This window comes from Musa acuminata, chromosome BXJ3-8 (assembly GCF_036884655.1).
Source record: "Musa acuminata AAA Group cultivar baxijiao chromosome BXJ3-8, Cavendish_Baxijiao_AAA, whole genome shotgun sequence".
Lineage (NCBI taxonomy): Eukaryota > Viridiplantae > Streptophyta > Magnoliopsida > Zingiberales > Musaceae > Musa > Musa acuminata.
The window spans coordinates 282,232-300,334 of NC_088356.1; the positions used below are offsets into that span (position 1 = coordinate 282,232).

Consider the following 18,103-nt stretch of genomic DNA (forward strand, 5'->3'; position numbering starts at 1 on the left):
GGAGAAAGAAAACTGGTGATTTTTCTATCCATAATTTATTAATATTGTCGTGTAACATAAAACAATTATTTTATGTTTGTTCTCACAATTGAAACTAATTCTTCTACAAACAGAATTCGGTGGAGTTGGTCCTTTCATTAATATCATTCGAGTGTCCATCTTCTAACATCCTTCGTTGCTAATCCTCTCAGTATTCCGAGATTAAGATCTTACTCGACAAATCCGGTTGGCTCAATTATAGCTATAATTAAATTAATCAAACCAAACTCCATACAGTAAGATATTGGCTTTTTTTTTATTTTACCTATTTATCATTCTAAAGTTTGAAAATAACATATTTGTATTTATAAATTTTCATATAACAAACATATGTATCCCGTCAAATATTAAAATCTTTCACATGTATTCCTCCGATTAACATCTATCAAAGAAACGCTTAGTCTAGCCATGATTTAAAAAAGCTGATATTAGCTAAGGTTGAATTGGAAAAAGAAAACCTATTAAAATTTTAAAGAAGGATTAATGTCATTTAGAGTTTCACCAAATGATCATTATTAATTGATGGAGATCGAAGATGACGACATGTATATGTATTATGAACTTAAATACATGTGAAATTCTGCCTGAAACCCTATTTTCTCACTTTGGTAGACTGAATTAGATGGTCAGATAATAAGCAGCAAAAAACGTTGATGCATGTTTGATATACTCGCTCATGAACAATGGAAACAGACTTCATGAGATACATAATAATCACACATCCCAGTGAGCAAGAGTCTGCTAAATTATTGGCAGGGCCAAGTGCAGCAGCTCTCTTATGTTTCCAAATGCATGACAAAAATACAAGGAAAGATGCCTACGAGGAATAGGCATATCAAAGAGATATCCAAAAGCAAACTCATATATATATTTTATGGACAAAAAACTAATGAAATTTTCATGTATTTTAGACCAATAAAGGCCCTACATCGAATATGCACCAATTCAACGACATAGTAATGGCCCGTGCTACATTGCATGTATGCATTCTGAAATGCAACACTTTTAACACTTTTTGGACCTTTTTCTTCTTTTATCTTTCTTTGAGCTTCAATGTCGAATGACAAGGCCTCCGCGAGACACATAACCTTGCATGAAAAGATACCACAGTCCACGGCAGTTTGAGAAGTGAGCGGTGACACCACAAAAGTTGGATTATTCACAAAGAATAATGGTACCGTGAAAGCTGCGATGTCGTGCCTACTGACCAGTTGTTGAATTCCAACCTACATCCTCCTTTACATGAAGGCAAAACATGCAAAAGTACCATCCAAATGAATGGATCTGGAAGGACCTCTACTCGTGTGTACTTTCGAAGCTATCTGGTGCATTTCTCCGCTGTCTCTCTCTCCATTTCTCACCCCATAATTTGGCCTCTGCAACAGCATGCTCTCTGACAAGATCACGGTTCTTCGGGGAGTCTCTTGCTCCGTCAATGTGGACTGGGCTATCCATCTGAGACTCTTGTGTCTCAGACTCCTCCAAGCCCCACTTCTGCCCGGATCCGCAACCAGAACCACCTCTGCCAACTTTTGCACCTTTGCTTAGTCCCTTCACTGGATCCCTTTGCCTGAGATCTGGAGAATTTCGCTGTGGTGAATGGACAGCATGTTGATGGTCCTTTCCACTTCTCGATCTTGGGGTAGATGGGCCAAACCTAGTACTCTGACCAGTAGCTGAATTCGGATCATAAGTTTGTGAAGCTAAATATGAAAGTGCTGTCACAACATCCCCTATGAGTGGACGAGTAGCTGCTTGCTCCTGCAAGCACATTGCTGCAACAGCCAATGCCTGATATAAGCCTCTTGCAGGATAATGGCCTTGTAGCAACGGATCAGCCATCTGAGGGAACTTTCTTCGATCTTTAAATAACGGACGAGCCTGTACATGAGATTCACAGGATCATAATTTTAAGCAAAATCTGAACTGATATTTGAAAGGTCAACATATAACCTAGTTTTTTTTACTTTTATATTCCCAAAATGTAATATTTAATTTTGGAATCTAGAGCTGGGATCAAGACTTTGAATCATCATACTAGTAAATGGTGCACCTTCACTTGAATCCTACAACTAAGCCAGAAGAGATAGGACGGAGCAGTTCAAAAAAAGAAAAAGAACAACATACCCATGCAACTAGATTTTGTTCTCCAGCAGGTCGTGTGTTGTCAATTGCTTTACGCCCAGTAATCAGTTCGAGAAAGACAACACCAAAACTATAAACATCAGATTTCACAGTTAACTGCCCTGTCATAGCATACTCGGGAGCACAGTAACCATATGTGCCCATCACTCTTGTTGAAACATGAGTCTTATCACCAACTGGACCAAGTTTTGCAAGCCCAAAATCTGACAACTTTGGATGATAACCTTCACCAAGAAGTATGTTCGATGATTTGAAGTCACGGTAAATAACTGGAGGGTTCGCCTTATCATGAAGGTATTCCAAGCCTTTAGCTGCACCAGCTGCTATCTTCATCCGCGTGTTCCAGTCTAGTGGCTCCTTGTCAGCTGGGATATCTATTGAAAACCAAATAGAAATCAATTTACAATCAAGTCAACTCATACGAAACTCCACAAAAGCCTTAAGGTAATTTGCTTTACTCCAGGTTGGAAAGAAAAAGAGGCATGTCAAAGGGTTAATTTTCCAAAACTAATGAAAGACACTGATAAACGACCTTGAGAGCATTTGCAACTACCCTTGTTCATAATGAAATTCTTAAACTAAACATCAACCAATCTCACAACAAAATAAATACAAGAATTTTGTTTAATTTTCAGAATGACATCAATTCAGATGAAAGCACTACAGAATAGAATGGAAGCAAAAGAAGGGGTTTCTGTTGAAATTCAGCCTCTTTGAACCATGAATCCTTGTTTTAATTAATAAATGGAATGTCTCATAATGAATTAGTGAGAGAAGCAATCACAGTTAATTTGTGACCCAGGTGACCAGAATTAGTAATGGAATATTGAGAGGAGTGCATTGTTTTGGACCATCCGTTTTTGTCTCATCATGAATTGCCAAGGAGGATTGCCAAAGATATTGAGTCTAGTATGATCCAATTGCTAAAGTATATTGAGTCAATACTGTGACCCAATTGAATCAACTATGACCTATTTCTTCTCCAGTGATATGTTCCCCAAGAATATCATGTTTCTGTGACAAACAGCAGCATGGAGGACATCCACCAAATGAGCTCTCGTAGTATCTACAACATTAACCTGATGTAGAGACTTTTTGAGAAAAACATGAATCTCAACAAGATTTATGGAGTATCTTTCATACATTGATGAAAATTTATATAGATGAAGATTTAAGGAGCGTCCATCAACAAGTTTCATGGATTATATATGCAACTACTTCCAGATATAATAGCCTGATCCCAGTAAAAAAGTCAAGCAACCTTTGAAAAAAACATATGCCATGCATCCAAACTCCAACAATAGCTAGCATTTAAAGAACGACCATGGCTGAATCTTCCAAATACAACAGATCCAGAACACTAATGATTAGGTCATGGTCTGTTGAGCTGTCTTTTGACAAACTTTGTCTAGATCAGAAGGCAAAATTTTCTCTTCTGGCAAAGAATTTCAAGTTAAATACAACATACAAACTGCTTACAATGAGGCTCAATTTAAATTCATTCTTGCACTAATATAAGCACCACATTTATTTACAGCGATTACATAACAGCTCAGAGTTAAAGAGTACCTTGTCTAATCATGTATCAGTCTAACTGGTATGTAGCTTATTCTCAATGACTAAATGACCTAGTTTCCTTTTGAGAAAATCTATTCCAACAATCAACTGATAGTTGTGCTTACATATAAATGAATGGATACTAAAGATGAAATTGTTCTAAGAATGTGGATTCAAAATATTTTTAAACACATGAATAATCATAGATATTATGTTTGATAACTATAAACCAGTGCGACTGCTGGCAATGAGTCCTTGATTGATTCATTAAATACATGCGATCATCTTTGGTGATGCATGTGATCTATGTGACTATCTTTAGAGGGAAATTGATTGATTTATGCATTTTCATTCAAGAAAAGACAGCTGACATGTTTTTATGGGATCAAACATTTGTCTAGGAGAAAATATCATATATGAACAAGAATGTCCAAAATTATAGAAAGCCCACCTCAAATGGGAAAACCGCAGAATGGAGATTGAAATTGCAAAAGTATCATACAAATCTGGAATACCCAAACTTCGCTTCCAATCCTGGTCAACAAATCAGTCCATGTATATTATAATAGTTAGCTGTGATCAAATTGATGCTCACATATAATGCCCTGCAAGATGGTACATGGCATGACATGCAGCATACACTTTATTTCAATAGGATGATCCTATCGAAATATAACTTGTACTAAGAGCATGAAACTACTGTAAGCAAAGTTTAGTTCAGCTTAGGTTTCATACGATATTATGAAGACTTAGTTTAGTTCTGCTTAGATTCCATAGGATGATATGAATGTGCTCCTTTTGCTTTCTTTAATCTAATTCTCAATTTAATATGATGTTAAGCACGTTCGTGTTAACAAAGAGACAGAAGTGTCCATGTATATCGCTTGAAAATTCTTTCATACTGCATAAATTGACCCCCCAAGACCCGCATTGGTGAGATCCTCGTGCATTGGGTACACCTTTTATAATGCATTTTATGTGCTAATTTATTACTCAAGAGCTTGATAGCATTTATCTTTTAACTTAAGTTGTACATTTGATATGGTTACCTTTTCTGATTTATTGTTGAAGATCATGATAACAATTATGTTACTGAATCATACACTAAATGTTCAAACTAATTTAGCTTGATGGTGAATGCAATAAAAAATTACAATAATCAAGGACCACAAGTCATTGACCTATTACTGCAGAATTAGAATAATGTATTGGAAATAAATGCTAAAGCATCTTGCTCTCTAATATTTTGCCATGTTAGTGTCCTCTTACGTCATGATACCAGTAGGCATCTTAAGAGCACTGCTACATTATAAAAGTCATAATCAGTGAAGCACCGCTTGGGCACTCGCGTGAACCCAAGCGCCAAGTGCCTCGGGCGAGCGCCCGATTGAAACGAAGCATTCGGTTGAACATTAGCTTCACTGGTTCTATTGAACCAACTAAGCTATATAATGTTACTAAACATGCGCACACAAACCCTGCCCCCCGCGCGACCCTAAGCCATAAACCCTACTTCGTGCGCAGCCACTGCCTTCGCCATCGTCGCTTCCTCTACTGCTGCCTCCGTCGTCAATGAACAAGACTGACGCTTCCTCTACTGTCAACGGACGGGTCTGAAGGTCTAGCTTCCGTGTGCAGTTCCCTCCGCTGTCGTTGCTTCCGTGTGTAGCTCCTTCCACCATCGAGGGAGAGGACCGTAGCTTCCTCTGCCATCAATGGATGCATCTGAAGTTTCCTTTGCCCATGATGTCATTATCCACAACTTTTGCCATCGCAGCTATCACCATCTAAAGCTTTCTTTGTCCCTGCTACTGTCGTCCGCAGCTTCCTCCACTGCCGCAGCTGTCCTCCGAAGCTTCCTCCACCACTGCTATTGCAATTCGCAGCTTCATCCACTGTTGTTACTACTGTCATCCGCAGCTTCCTCCGTCGTGGCCATCGTCCTCCGAAAGTTCCTTCGTCACCGTCACCCTCTCCTTCCCCACTTTCCACCATCAGTGACTCTTTTCTCCCCTCTAACTACTGGTAACAGTAGATTAAATATTGCTAACAACAGATTTTTAACTATTGTTATCATATAATAGTCCCTATTTAGACTTTAACACTGCTAATCTCTATTTATTAATTATATTTTATATTTTTATATTTTAATATTTCAAAGCGTCTCGCTTCTCTTGAGTCGGTACCTAGGCGAGCAATTAGCGCCTCGGGCATTTTCGAACCTTGGCGCCTAACGCTTTTCAAATCATTATTGGAAAGTTCATGAAAATGTCATGCAAATGTGTGATAACTAGCAAAATTTTCTCAATATACTAAAATCTTCACGACATGAAATGATTATTTGTATGTTCATGAAATCATAATTTCAACATGTCAAATTAGAATTGGGGACATGTTGTCTACTTATAATCACATATATGTCTAAGACTCATATAAGATTATTGTCCTAATGTCATTGAGAGGATGAAAATTAGCCTACAGTAGGTATTCCAGTTCTGAGAACCTAATCTCTATGATAGGTGATCCTTTTTGAGGAATAACAAACTGATTGGTTAATTAAGAATCACACTAGTGAACACTTTAATACAATTATATAGGACGAATATCACTCCAATCCCATCCTTATCATGATCGGTCTCATCTACATAGTTATAAAGAGAGCATAGATATCCCTAATAATGTATGCAATATCCCTAATAATTTATGGAAAAGAAAAACCCAAGATAATTTTTTTTTTATAAGACATGACTCTATGAATATCCCTAACAAAGTATGCTATATATAAGCATAATCCATAAACAACTCTAGCTAGGGATCTAAACAATCCTTAGAATATCTCGTAAATGAAGATACTCACACACAATAATCATTGCAGAAACCATCAACAATGTATTCCACAATTGCAAGTTACTATCATCCGAGTCAAAGAAACATAGTTCAATAATTGATTCTAGTTTTGTTCCCTTCAAATGGATGGTTCAAGTCTTTTGATGGCATCTCATTAACCACATGGTATATGTACTGTTGGAATTTTTTTTGTGAGGGACTATAAAAGAATTCAAAATTTTCCTTATTTAAGGTATTTATTTTAATAGTTGTATTTAGTTTCCTAGGAACATAGAGACCTGTTATACGTTGTTTCTTCTCACTTTCTCATGATCTACATCTCATAAACCCGTTGAATCATTTGATAGAAATCTACATTATTTATATGTTGACAAATTGAGAAATTTTCAGTTGTATAGATGTTCATTGCATGTAACTTGATTAAAGACAATATGGTAATGTGGGTCCAAATTGAGAGATTTTCATGAGGGACCTTAAAGCTCCATGCCAAAAGTTATGGTTCATATAGGATCCATATGGAAAATCAGCTCTAATATTTACAAACTTGATCTTTCACTGAATTGTGGCATCAGCTGTTCCATTAACCACGAGGGCCTCACATCATGAAATGGGCTATGATATGATATTCCAACCAGCTTTCCTATAACAACCCTCTACACCCATTCCATCACTTCCACATCCTTTATTTCCTTATATTTACCATCATATGATAAAAGAGAATCCAAATTGGCAGATTTTCATAAGAGACCTTAAATAAGTCACACGCTAGAGATTTTCGTTCATATAGGCTAATATGGAAAATACACTATAACGTTTGTAAACATGATCTTCCATTGGATTGTGGCATCAATTGTATCATCAACATAAAGGGCTTGACATGATAAAAAGGACTACAACTGACGGTGTAACCATCTTTTTTTTCCTTACCAATTCCTTCCCTTTCACATCCTTTATTTCCTTATGTTTACCATCACATGAAATAACAGAAAGTAGAAAATATCTTGAATGAACAATAGGTTACTGCTGACAGTAATGCATAAGAATAAGTTTTTATCAAATGGAAAGGACAATCATATTGAAATTGAACTTTGATCAGTAAGGGTTTGTAGCAACTCAACTCAAAACATTATGATAATTGTTGTAGCATCCATTCACCAAAATATGATTATTTTTAAGCCTAAGATATTGTTGGAGACCATGGTGCTTTTTTATTATATACTAGGCATAGAAAGATAAAAGGTCAATTGAATCCCTTAGAATATCTGATGAGTTTATAGATACAAACATTAAACTTATTATTCATTTTCAATAATCCTATTCTTATTTCTTTGGAATATTCTTTAAATCAGGGTATTAGCAAATGTAATGTCTCTACATGTTCTACCAAAGTTAATCAACAAATAAAAAGGGAAATTATCTATAAATTTAAAAAAAAGAATTATAAGCTGCATTGAGTTTTAAAGAAAGAAGTCAATGCCAATAAAAAATTATGTAAAAACGAAATATTATTTTTCAAACAAACCTGGAAGTGTATCTTTTTTTCAGTATGAACTAAGTGTTGTTTGTCATAAACTCAAGAATAAGCTTTATTTAGGTAACTTTAATTTTGCTTTTCCTTCATGTAGTTGGTTCTATTTAAAGGTGACAGGGTTCTAAGCAAAAGATGGTGTTGTAAATGAAGTTTAAACTAATAAAAGAAAGTTATTCCTCACTAAAATGTGTTCATCGTTCATATATGAGACTTCGGAAGGTATAAGGCCTTCGTCCACAAGAATAATTCCAGGAGCCTTTTCTCTATCTATATCATCTAATATGTTGCTCTTCTCATATACTTATCCTAGTGAATCCTACTTTCATAAAATCATTTGTTAGAAAATTTTGCAATCTGTTACTTTATTCGTAGCCAAATTAAATTCATTCATCTCCATTGAAATCTTCTTGCAATGCAATTTCTTGTGAACCACTGTTATTTTCTTCTATTGTCTCCTATTTGGACTATGACTTCTCTAAGAATTAATGCAAGCACTATTCATCATTGATAAGTTCTTACCAAAAAAGTAGTAAGTTCTAAGTGGTGCATGAATTTTTTGCAAGCTAAAAGAACAAATCTAAACTAAAAGCTTAGGCAAGACAATAAAATAGGACTGGTTTGGTAAAAGAACAAATACATGGGGTTTGGTTTGGTAAATTTGTTGCTGGATATTGGTTTCTAGATCCATTATGGGCAACTTCAAAAATCCAGCTCTGGCATATGCACCCATGTAAAATCATAGGACTACTCACAAGCAATGGCAGAAGTTATTGGTACTCAAGTCTACATGAAGAGGACATCATTTAATTCCTTTCTAAAGAGTCCTAGTATCCCTCCACAACAACCTTGTATTTGTTGTTTCTTATTAGTCAATGCAAGTCATGTAAAATGTTAACAACTCCAAAGCAAATGCCTGAAAAAAAAAGAAAAAAAAAGGTGAATCAGAAGGTACAAGTCACAATTGTTTCTAACTTCCCACTAATGTGCTTACTCCTGATTGTTATACTACAATGAAGCCCGTGGTACATAGATGCATTTCTCCTAGTCTATATACTATTACTGATGCTGGATGTGGCATGCCCATCAACACCCATGTCATGATGGAAAATCGCCTTAGGCGTGTGCCTTAGCTCAAAAATTAGTCATTCCTCTTTATTACAAACTTAGGGGGTGGGATAGTTTGTTGCCATGGGCATATCATCTGATCTAGATATAAGACCAACCTTGGATGGAGTTGGGATGAGACTAAAAAGAATGGTAAAAAGTAGACAAAAGGAACATGGGAAAAACAAATGGCATTTAAAAGAAAATCGGAAACCATAAACATTACAATCTAGTTTAACCTATCCAAACACAACAAAAAGAGTCGGGTATGTATTTGCATAATAATTTCAACAGAAGTTTAGAATTTCCAAAGGCTAGTGTAACTTGGAACTATGCAAGACTAAATTTAGCGTACTCATAGCACCCTACACTTTTAAGCATTTATGCAAGTAAAAAAAAGCAGATGGATCCTAATAGATCATGACTAATAATGAACTAATAACTATTTTATAAATCATCCTTATCATTTATAACTAGTTAATATCGGTTTGTATATCTAACCGAATTGCAACCATAGGAATTAAGAAAAAATAAGATCAAAATAACCAAATCAGAAGTATAAGACAACAAAGAAATCTCTAACCATGCAAATGATCTTCTAATGATCCCAATGGCATGAACTCATAGACAAGCAATCGTTGATCACCATCAGCACAATAACCGATCAGATTGACAAGATGAGGGTGATGTAGGAGGCTAAGCATGAGGACTTCAACCAGAAATTCTCTGTTCCCCTGAAGGCCATTTCTGTCAAGTTGCTTAACAGCAACAACCTGCAAAGATTTGTGTCCGCAATAAGCTCAATGGCTTTTATACTCTATAATGCATAAACAAAATTTAGCTGATAATTGAACGTATTTTTTTTATTTTAGATCAGTTTCACAAAAGTGATGAAGACCATTGTTGATAGGTAAAACACGCAAAGAAAACACCGATAAATCGACACTGAAACATAAAGAAACCAACCTGTCCATTTTCCAACCTTCCTTTATATACACGGCCAAAACCACCTTCACCCAAAAGGCAATCTTGTCTAAAGTTCTGAGTGGCAGCAGCAAGTTCACGGAAAGTGAACGTCTTTGCTGCAATATGATCAGCATTGCATTCTTTGGGAGTTGATGCTTTTTTACTGGTGTCTGAACCCATCCGCGACTTCGATTTATCTAGCACCACAAGAAATCAACGAGGGTGAACAAGAAACTAGATATTCTGCTTCCAGAATTTAATAACCATGTGATATTAACTTTGAAGGCATAGTTAGACACGTCAAGTGAAGGACAACTTTTTGAATTCCATAATTATGAGTAAAGTTTGTTCAATCCAAAAACGACTAATTGGTCAATGACATTGATCAGACCATAGTATCACAGAGGCATGGTGAATTTCATGCATTAGCTTCCAATTCGTCATAACAAATCCAAATTGTTTAATGACAAAACAGACACGCAAATTTATTTCAAAGAAAAAAAAATACATCTTTCTCACTTGCGAAGGAGAAATTCATGCATATGACAAAAAAATTATATTCCTAAATGCAGGAGTCTGATTCCCAAATTCTGAAAGATTTTCTATCAGGAACACCACAAGTAGTTCCAAAAATCATTATTTTTCTATTCTATTTCTCATACAGTATTCAATTGACACTTATCCAAAAGAGATCGATAAGTGTCCCAATGCCCACAGATCAGACAAAATAAAAAGATCAAAAACTAAATAAACAAAATACTCCCTCCAAAGAAGCAAAGCGATCCCATAGGATCCACATGTTCGCACAAAATACCAATTTTTAGCATCAAAGTTGGGACTTTCTTACCAATACTGCCATGATTAGACGCCGTGGCGGCGGAAGAATCCTTATGGTAAGCCCCACCCGCTTTACCCTCATTCTTCTTCTTCACTTCCTCCTCTTCCCTCTGACTGGCCGATCCAAAACACGGAAAGCAACCCATCTAATAAGTCAGAAGTACCAAGAAAAATCCACAGATTACAGCTCCTCCTCGATTCTCCGATCGATCGCGACCCCAGCTACACGAAGTCTCGCCGGCGGTGCACCAGATCGGATCAAAACAATTTGTGCTTTTTCGATACAAATGGAATAGAACTCAGAGAAGAGGGGCGGAACCATACGTAGAAGTCTGGGGTTAAATCGTGCGTGAGAGAGAGAGAGAGAGAGAGAGAGAGAGAGATCAGCAGCTTCTGTGACTCGAGGAAACGGACAGTACCGCATATGGTAAGAGAGGATTGTGGGTAAAATTTCTTTTTCGACAAAATCGTGTGACGACCCTATTCTTACCCTTTCACATAGTTATATATGGCCCCCACAGAAGCGCATTCGTTGGAGACGGTAAAGCGGCAGGTAACAAAATCAACGAGTGAGGTATTATTTTTTCCCTATGAAAAAGTAATTGAGCAATTAACGAGACATTAAAATTCTGATTTCATTTTTGGGAAGGGTTTCGGCATCATATTGCAACTTTTGGTGAGATAAGTACCGGCAAGTTATTCTTTTTAATTAGAATATATATTTTAAATATTTAAATTTAAATTTAAATTTAAATTGTTATTCTTTTTAATTAAAATATTTTTTAAAAATATTTAAATTTAAATTTAGGAACTAACTTTGGGTGATTTTTAGGGAAAAGCCCAAGTTTGAATGTTTGTGGGGGATAGGTAGATAGTACCCCTTATTTCCAAAAATATCTAAATTGAGCTTTTATTTTATAAATAACAAAAAAATATCTTGGCTAACAACTAACAATTTTAATTTTGTTTTTTATGTTTTTCCCGTTATAATTTCTTTTTCAACCGAGTCTATATTTTTTGATAAGATTATAGTTTTCTTTTTGTTTTTGTTATTGAACTAAAACACACAATTTCCTTGTTAACGTATTAAAAAAACATTGAAGCTGAATCTTAATTAACTCAATCTTATTACATTTATTAAAGTTGCATAAAATATTTTATTTTGGAGTTCTTAAGTGATTTTAAGTGAAAATTAAAAATATTTTGACATATTTCCAAATAAAGCATGAGAAGTTTATATTTTTGAATAAACTTAACTTAAGGGTTTATTTTTTTTAGAAATTATTATAATTTTTTATTATATATTTAAAAATAATTAAAACTGTTCTTAATTAGAATGTCTTTAATAGATTTATAATATTTTCGTCATTGAATCAAAATATTATAACTCGGTGTTACTTATTTGAAGTTTTTCCTAACAATAAATATCAACTTTACTATAGGTTTTAAGGTATTATAAAACTATTAAAATAAGAATTCAAATGATTTTGGATGAAAATTATGAAGGCTTTTATATATTTCAAAATAAATCATGATAAAAATTCTTTTTTTTTAATTTTTTTAAAAATAATATTTTATAATCATTTTATTATAAAGAAATAATAATACATTATCTAGTTATAATGTTTTTGGTTCAGTAATCAAAGACACCATCACTCTATTCAAAATACTCTAAATAAAAAATATTATAACTACATTCAGAAATATTGTAACTGGTTCATCAAACTTGCAGGAGTCATTAAGCATTTTGGTTTCTCCAGAGGGGAGTGGCTCTCTCATCTTTCGTTAATAATACATTCACATATTTCGAATAAATTTTATACACGTGATAGTATAAAGAAGAAACCTTTTTAGTTTTGATTTATAAAATATTGGTCCACTTTTTAGTTTTGTATATATATAAATACACACACACACACACACACACTCAGATTTCACTCCCAACTATGACCAAAAAATGTATTCAAACAATTATACATCTTTCTATTATACAAATGATAAAAAATAGCTACATTGTTTCTTCTTTGATCCCTTTGAATTTCTTATGGGATTAAATCCCGATTCATTGCAAAGTTTAAAAGAACAATGAGATTATGGAAGCCAATATTCTCACATTTATTTGCTATCATTTTCACTGCAAAACAAAGGCACAAAGAACATAATGCTTTAAACCAGAGATATTGTACATTGGCTTAACTTAGATGCCATAACTAAGCTGTACTAACTATGAACTCACAAGGAGAGATAGCTGCTTCATAGACAAAATACCGAAAAAGAAACTTAGTAAGTCAATCAACTCAGGGCAACCAAAAATAGAAACACCAAAAAAAAAAAATCCAACATTAGTACAAGAAAGAATAGAGAAGAAACGAAATGTAGCATTTTATGCTGAATGGCTCCATTCACTTAGAGGCCTTTCAGCTGGCCAACTAAGCCAGCAAATCCTACCCATTTCTCCAATGCACTTGCAGATGATACAAATGCCAATTTGGAAGACTCAATGTCACGATCACCAACTGCAAGAAGAGAGTATATGTAGAGAGGTACAAGTGGCACATGAAGATAAGCATTTGGACACAAGTTGGTCTACTGTTGCATAAACTTCATACCTGATGTAAACAAGGAAGTTAAAGAAGAATTGAAGTTGTCCACCTCAGTTTTCTCTTCAGGGCTAGTGCTTAGCTGCCAAACCAATAAAAATGACAGCATTAAAGCAATCATAATGGTGAAATTTTGAAAAAAAGATTTAGAATCAAGATAATAAATCTCGACCCGATACTGGTTTCAATAATTTATAACACTGGTACGGTGCTTGTATACTGAGCAGTATACCGATCTATACCATCGGTATCAACCAAAATAAATAAATAATTAATGCCAACTAGTATATGGTCCGATACTAATCCTTTGCTCGAACCAGTAAATACTAGTTGGTACAAGTTGTACCAATCCATATTTAAAACCATGCTTCGTATACATAATGCTAAGTATAAATAGAGTGGCAACCTTAGCAAAAGCTGCATTGACATTTTTAACCCAGTCAGCATTGGTGCTTGGCCCTAGAAGAGAACTTGCTGCAGTGAGATCAGCATTCTCAAGAGCTTGGCCCACTTTGCTTAACTTGTAGATTACTTCTTGCAGATAACCTGTAATAAGTGCCATTAATTAATAGGCAGAAAGAGATGTAACCACTAGCTCCTACTTAACATGAGAAAATGCAGAATGCAAATATTATGAAGGATGTGTCTCTAATGAAGAGAAGACAAGTAAATAATTATGGATTTTCTATGGTTCATAAGCAAGATAGCCAACTAATGGATTCACCAAGAAAGAAAGATTAGAAGCATTCCAAGTAACATATGTTGTAACAAGTTAAATTTGGCTTCATGGCACATTCTAACGCTGCATGAAACGTAAAGCAGGTTCTGATACCCGCATGAACTGTGTCAATCTAACATTTAGTACTTTAATTGGATCATAACAAAAATGGAGATGAATTGTTTCTCATCTACCTCATACATTATCCAGCTTCCCTCAAAAGGAAAAAATTAACAGAGAGAGTTGCAATGAATTTGAAAACATGCTCAGGAAAGAATCAGAAAAGAACTCAACACAATTTGAACAAATTTTATTCTTTTGATTCTAAGCATATCAATGATGCAAGACAAGATTTTATTAAACATTGCTCATGGATGTGAATGCCACTCATTGCATGTAAAAGATTGGGCCAAGGGTTATCACCAAGGCAAAAAATTAGATGATATCTTGCATCATTTATAGCATTGCTCAAAAACTCAGTCCATGTTTTTCATCTTATGGAAAAACACAATTAGATTGATTGAAAAACTCAAAACCTTCAGTTAGGTCAGACTTACTGCCTAAATTGATTCTCCCTAACTTCACATTGGTGGGATCAACATTTATTCACACCCTACATTTACTTATGATAGAAGATAAGATTTCCCCAATTTGATAGAAGATAAGATTTTCCCAACTATATGAGGAAATCTCTCTATTCTGTTTATTCTGTTGAGGGAAATCCTTCCTCCTAATCTGTATAAATAGGAGAGAGAACATGTTAATATATTTAAGCTAAAGCTACTTCAATTCTACAATAAAGCTTCTTCAATTATTGTTCTTATCTTTTATTCTTTCTATCATGGTATCAGAGCAGTGAGAAAAGCGAAGCTTCGCTCTTGCCTTTGGCTAGCGACCAACGCCGCTGAGAAAAGCGAAGCTTCGCCCTTGCCTTCGGCCAGCGACCAACGCCGCTGCAGCCACATTCCTGAGAGGTTTCACGGCCAATCCTCAATCTTCCTCACCGCGGTAGTCTTCGCTGATCTGCCAACAGTCGGCGGACTTAAGGAGAACGAAGGGAACGCCTGTGCCCTCACAGCAACAGCCAATAATAGCGATCTGCTCTTGCTTTGCTCACAAAGCCTCTCGCTTTAAACCATTCTTTGCATCGACCCAAGATTGATATCGGAGCACCATCTTGCGGACCCCAACTTGATAGAAGATAAGATTTCCCCAACTATATGAGGAAATCTCTCTATTCTGTTTATTCTGTTGAGGGAAATCCTTCCCTGTATAAATAGGAGAGGGAACATGTTAATATATTCAAGCAAAAGCTATTTCATTTCTACAATAAAGCTTCTTCAATTATTGTTCTTATCTTCTATTCTTTTTATCATGATAGAAGATAAGATTTCCCCAACTTGATAGAAGATAAGATTTTCCCAACTATACGAGGAAATCTCTCTATTCTGTTTATTCTGTTGAGGGAAATCCTTCCTCCTAATCTGTATAAATAGGAGAGGGAACATGTTAATATATTCAAGAAAAAGCTATTTCATTTCTAGAATAAAGTTTCTTCAATTATTGTTCTTATCTTCTATTCTTTTTATCATGGTATCAGAGCACTGAGAAAAGCGAAGCTTCGCTCTTGCCTTTGGCCAGCGACCAACGCCGCTGAGAAAAGCGAAGCTTCGCTCTTGCCTTTGGCCAGCGACCAACGCCGCTGAGAAAAGCGAAGCTTCGCTTTTGCCTTTGGCCAGCGACCAACGCCGCTGAGAAAAGCGAAGCTTCGCCCTTGCCTTCGGCCAGCGACCAACGTTGCTGTAGTCACATTCCTGAGAGGCTCCACGACCAATCCTCATCTTTCTCACCGCGGTAGTCTTCGCTGATCTGCCAACAGTCGGCGGACTTAAGGTGCCGACTTAAGGAGAACGAAGGGCGGACGTAAGGAGAACGAAGGGAACGCCTGTGCCCTCACAACAATAGCAATCGCAGCAACAATAGCGATCTGCTCTTGCTCTACTCATGAAGCCTCTCGCTTTAAACCATTCTTTGCATCGATCCAAGATTTGTATCCTTGTCAGGAGCACCATCTTGCGGGGGAAGATAAGATTTCCCCAATTTGATAGAAGATAAGATTTTCTCAACTATATGAGGAAATCTCTCTATTCTGTTTATTCTGTTGAGGGAAATCCTTCCTCCTAATCTGTATAAATAGGAGATGGAACATGTTAATATATTTAAGCTAAAGCTACTTCAATTCTACAATAAAGCTTCTTCAATTATTGTTCTTATCTTCTATTCTTTCTATCAACTTAGATCCTACATTTTTGTGTCCCGATATGTTTTGATGGGATGAATGACCTTCTGAACTTGAATCACCAATCTAAAATACTTAAAGTCTAAGTTTATGATAGTAGCGTCATCTAGCTCTGCTCCACTAAAGGGATTCATATCCTTGTTAAGGACCCAATGATCCATGCCTGATATTAAGTTTAGCAGTCACCATGTCTGATATTAAGTCAACTTTGATACCATTTGTCACGACCCAGCTCAAGACAATAACTAATCTACCCACCTTGTTTCGTCTGAACCAAAGATCCAAAATGCTCAAGCCCAATCTGATAATGGTAGATTTATCTGATCCTTATAAATGTTTTCAAGCTATCAATCACTTGTAATATGAGACTAAACCGAGATATTATATGTATATTTGAGTATTTTCAACTAACAAATCAATAAATTACCACAAGCATGCATACAAACTCTTTCTTTGGATAGTATTCTACACCAAATATACACGAAACCAAACTTTAGAATGATCTGAATCAAAATCTCATTGGAGGAAAAGGCAATTAAGCACAGAAGAAGAGTAGAATAAGAATCAGTTCAGAAACTACCATGATGAACATGGGGGTCTGAACAGTTAGCATTAAAAGAACAAGAACTGGTTTCTTGGGGTTGATCCTAATTTAGGGCAACATTAGCTGACCTTTTTCCTTGTCGGAGGAGCTGATGACGCCCTGTCTCTGCAGTCTTTTCTTCCGATCCTGCTTCACCCGTTCCAAGAGCTCCTCGTCGTCGTCCGCCTCCAGTATGGCGGCGGAGGCGGGTCTAGCGAGGGAGAGAGTGAGGGCGGCGAAGCATGCGGCTGCCAGGCCTTCCCGCCTCCCCAGAGTGGCCGACGCGCGCTTGGACGGCGGTGGCACCACGACGAGCGTGGCAGTCGTGGGAACAGTGGCGCGCACCGCAGCGAGCGCGAGGGTGGAAGGAGGGCATGTGGCTATGAGCCTCGCGAGGGGAGGAGGCAGTGGCGGAGTCATCACTGCTTACACCGTGAAGGATGGGATGGGATGGAAGATGATGTGCTGCTTGCTGTCGGTGGAAGGCGAGAACTCAAATCGATTCCTTATCCCGACTTGACACGGGGAATCCGAGCTGGAGGCCACCTTGCGTACCATTTCAATTCCGTTTCATATACCTATTTTTCATTTACATTTGCAAAAAAATAAAAATAAAAATAAACATGGGTACTATTGAAGATTTAAACGTATAAAATAATATATATATATATATATATATATATATATATATATATGTAAAATCTAAGTCTTTATGGGTTATATGTGCAATGCCAAAATCTGAAGATAATTTGGCATATTTTAACGTTATGCTGTTAAAATATGTAATGTGTAATAATGCTATTAAGACGACAATGAGGATATTAAAATAACTAAAATGGCTATTCCTTAAAGGATTGACGTGGAAAACCAATTAAAA

At 36.0% G+C, this 18,103-nt stretch overlaps 2 protein-coding genes across 2 annotated transcripts; both read right to left on the minus strand.

Moving 5' to 3' along the window:
- Positions 1 to 885: 885 nt before the first annotated feature.
- Positions 886 to 11,424, minus strand: LOC135646183 (receptor-like cytoplasmic kinase 185). The gene is made up of 5 exons (XM_065165449.1): positions 11,037 to 11,424; positions 10,190 to 10,386; positions 9,807 to 9,996; positions 2,167 to 2,558; positions 886 to 1,920 (listed from the first exon to the last, which is right to left on the minus strand). Exons 1-5 carry the CDS (start codon positions 11,170 to 11,172, stop codon positions 1,336 to 1,338), a joined length of 1,500 nt encoding a protein of 499 aa, XP_065021521.1. The 5' UTR covers positions 11,173 to 11,424; the 3' UTR covers positions 886 to 1,335.
- A 1,748-nt stretch (positions 11,425 to 13,172) lies between these two features.
- Positions 13,173 to 17,718, minus strand: LOC103994205 (thylakoid lumenal 16.5 kDa protein, chloroplastic). The gene is made up of 4 exons (XM_009414536.3): positions 17,316 to 17,718; positions 14,033 to 14,172; positions 13,636 to 13,708; positions 13,173 to 13,542 (listed from the first exon to the last, which is right to left on the minus strand). Exons 1-4 carry the CDS (start codon positions 17,644 to 17,646, stop codon positions 13,433 to 13,435), a joined length of 654 nt encoding a protein of 217 aa, XP_009412811.1. The 5' UTR covers positions 17,647 to 17,718; the 3' UTR covers positions 13,173 to 13,432.
- Positions 17,719 to 18,103: the final 385 nt, after the last annotated feature.

Excerpts from the sequence above, each read along its gene's own strand:
- LOC135646183 (XM_065165449.1), bottom strand. The coding sequence starts at position 11,172 with ATGGGTTGCTTTCCGTGTTTTGGATCGGCCAGTCAGAGGGAAGAGGAG. Across the intron at positions 9,997-10,189 it reads GAAGGTTGGAAAATGGACAG|GTTGTTGCTGTTAAGCAACT; the intron begins GTTGGTTTCTTT and ends AAATCTTTGCAG. Across the intron at positions 1,921-2,166 it reads AACAAAATCTAGTTGCATGG|GCTCGTCCGTTATTTAAAGA; the intron begins GTATGTTGTTCT and ends TCTCATGTACAG.
- LOC103994205 (XM_009414536.3), bottom strand. The coding sequence starts at position 17,646 with ATGACTCCGCCACTGCCTCCTCCCCTCGCGAGGCTCATAGCCACATGC. Across the intron at positions 14,173-17,315 it reads CTCCTCCGACAAGGAAAAAG|GTTATCTGCAAGAAGTAATC; the intron begins GTCAGCTAATGT and ends CACTTATTACAG. Across the intron at positions 13,709-14,032 it reads TCAATGCAGCTTTTGCTAAG|CTAAGCACTAGCCCTGAAGA; the intron begins GTTGCCACTCTA and ends TTGGTTTGGCAG.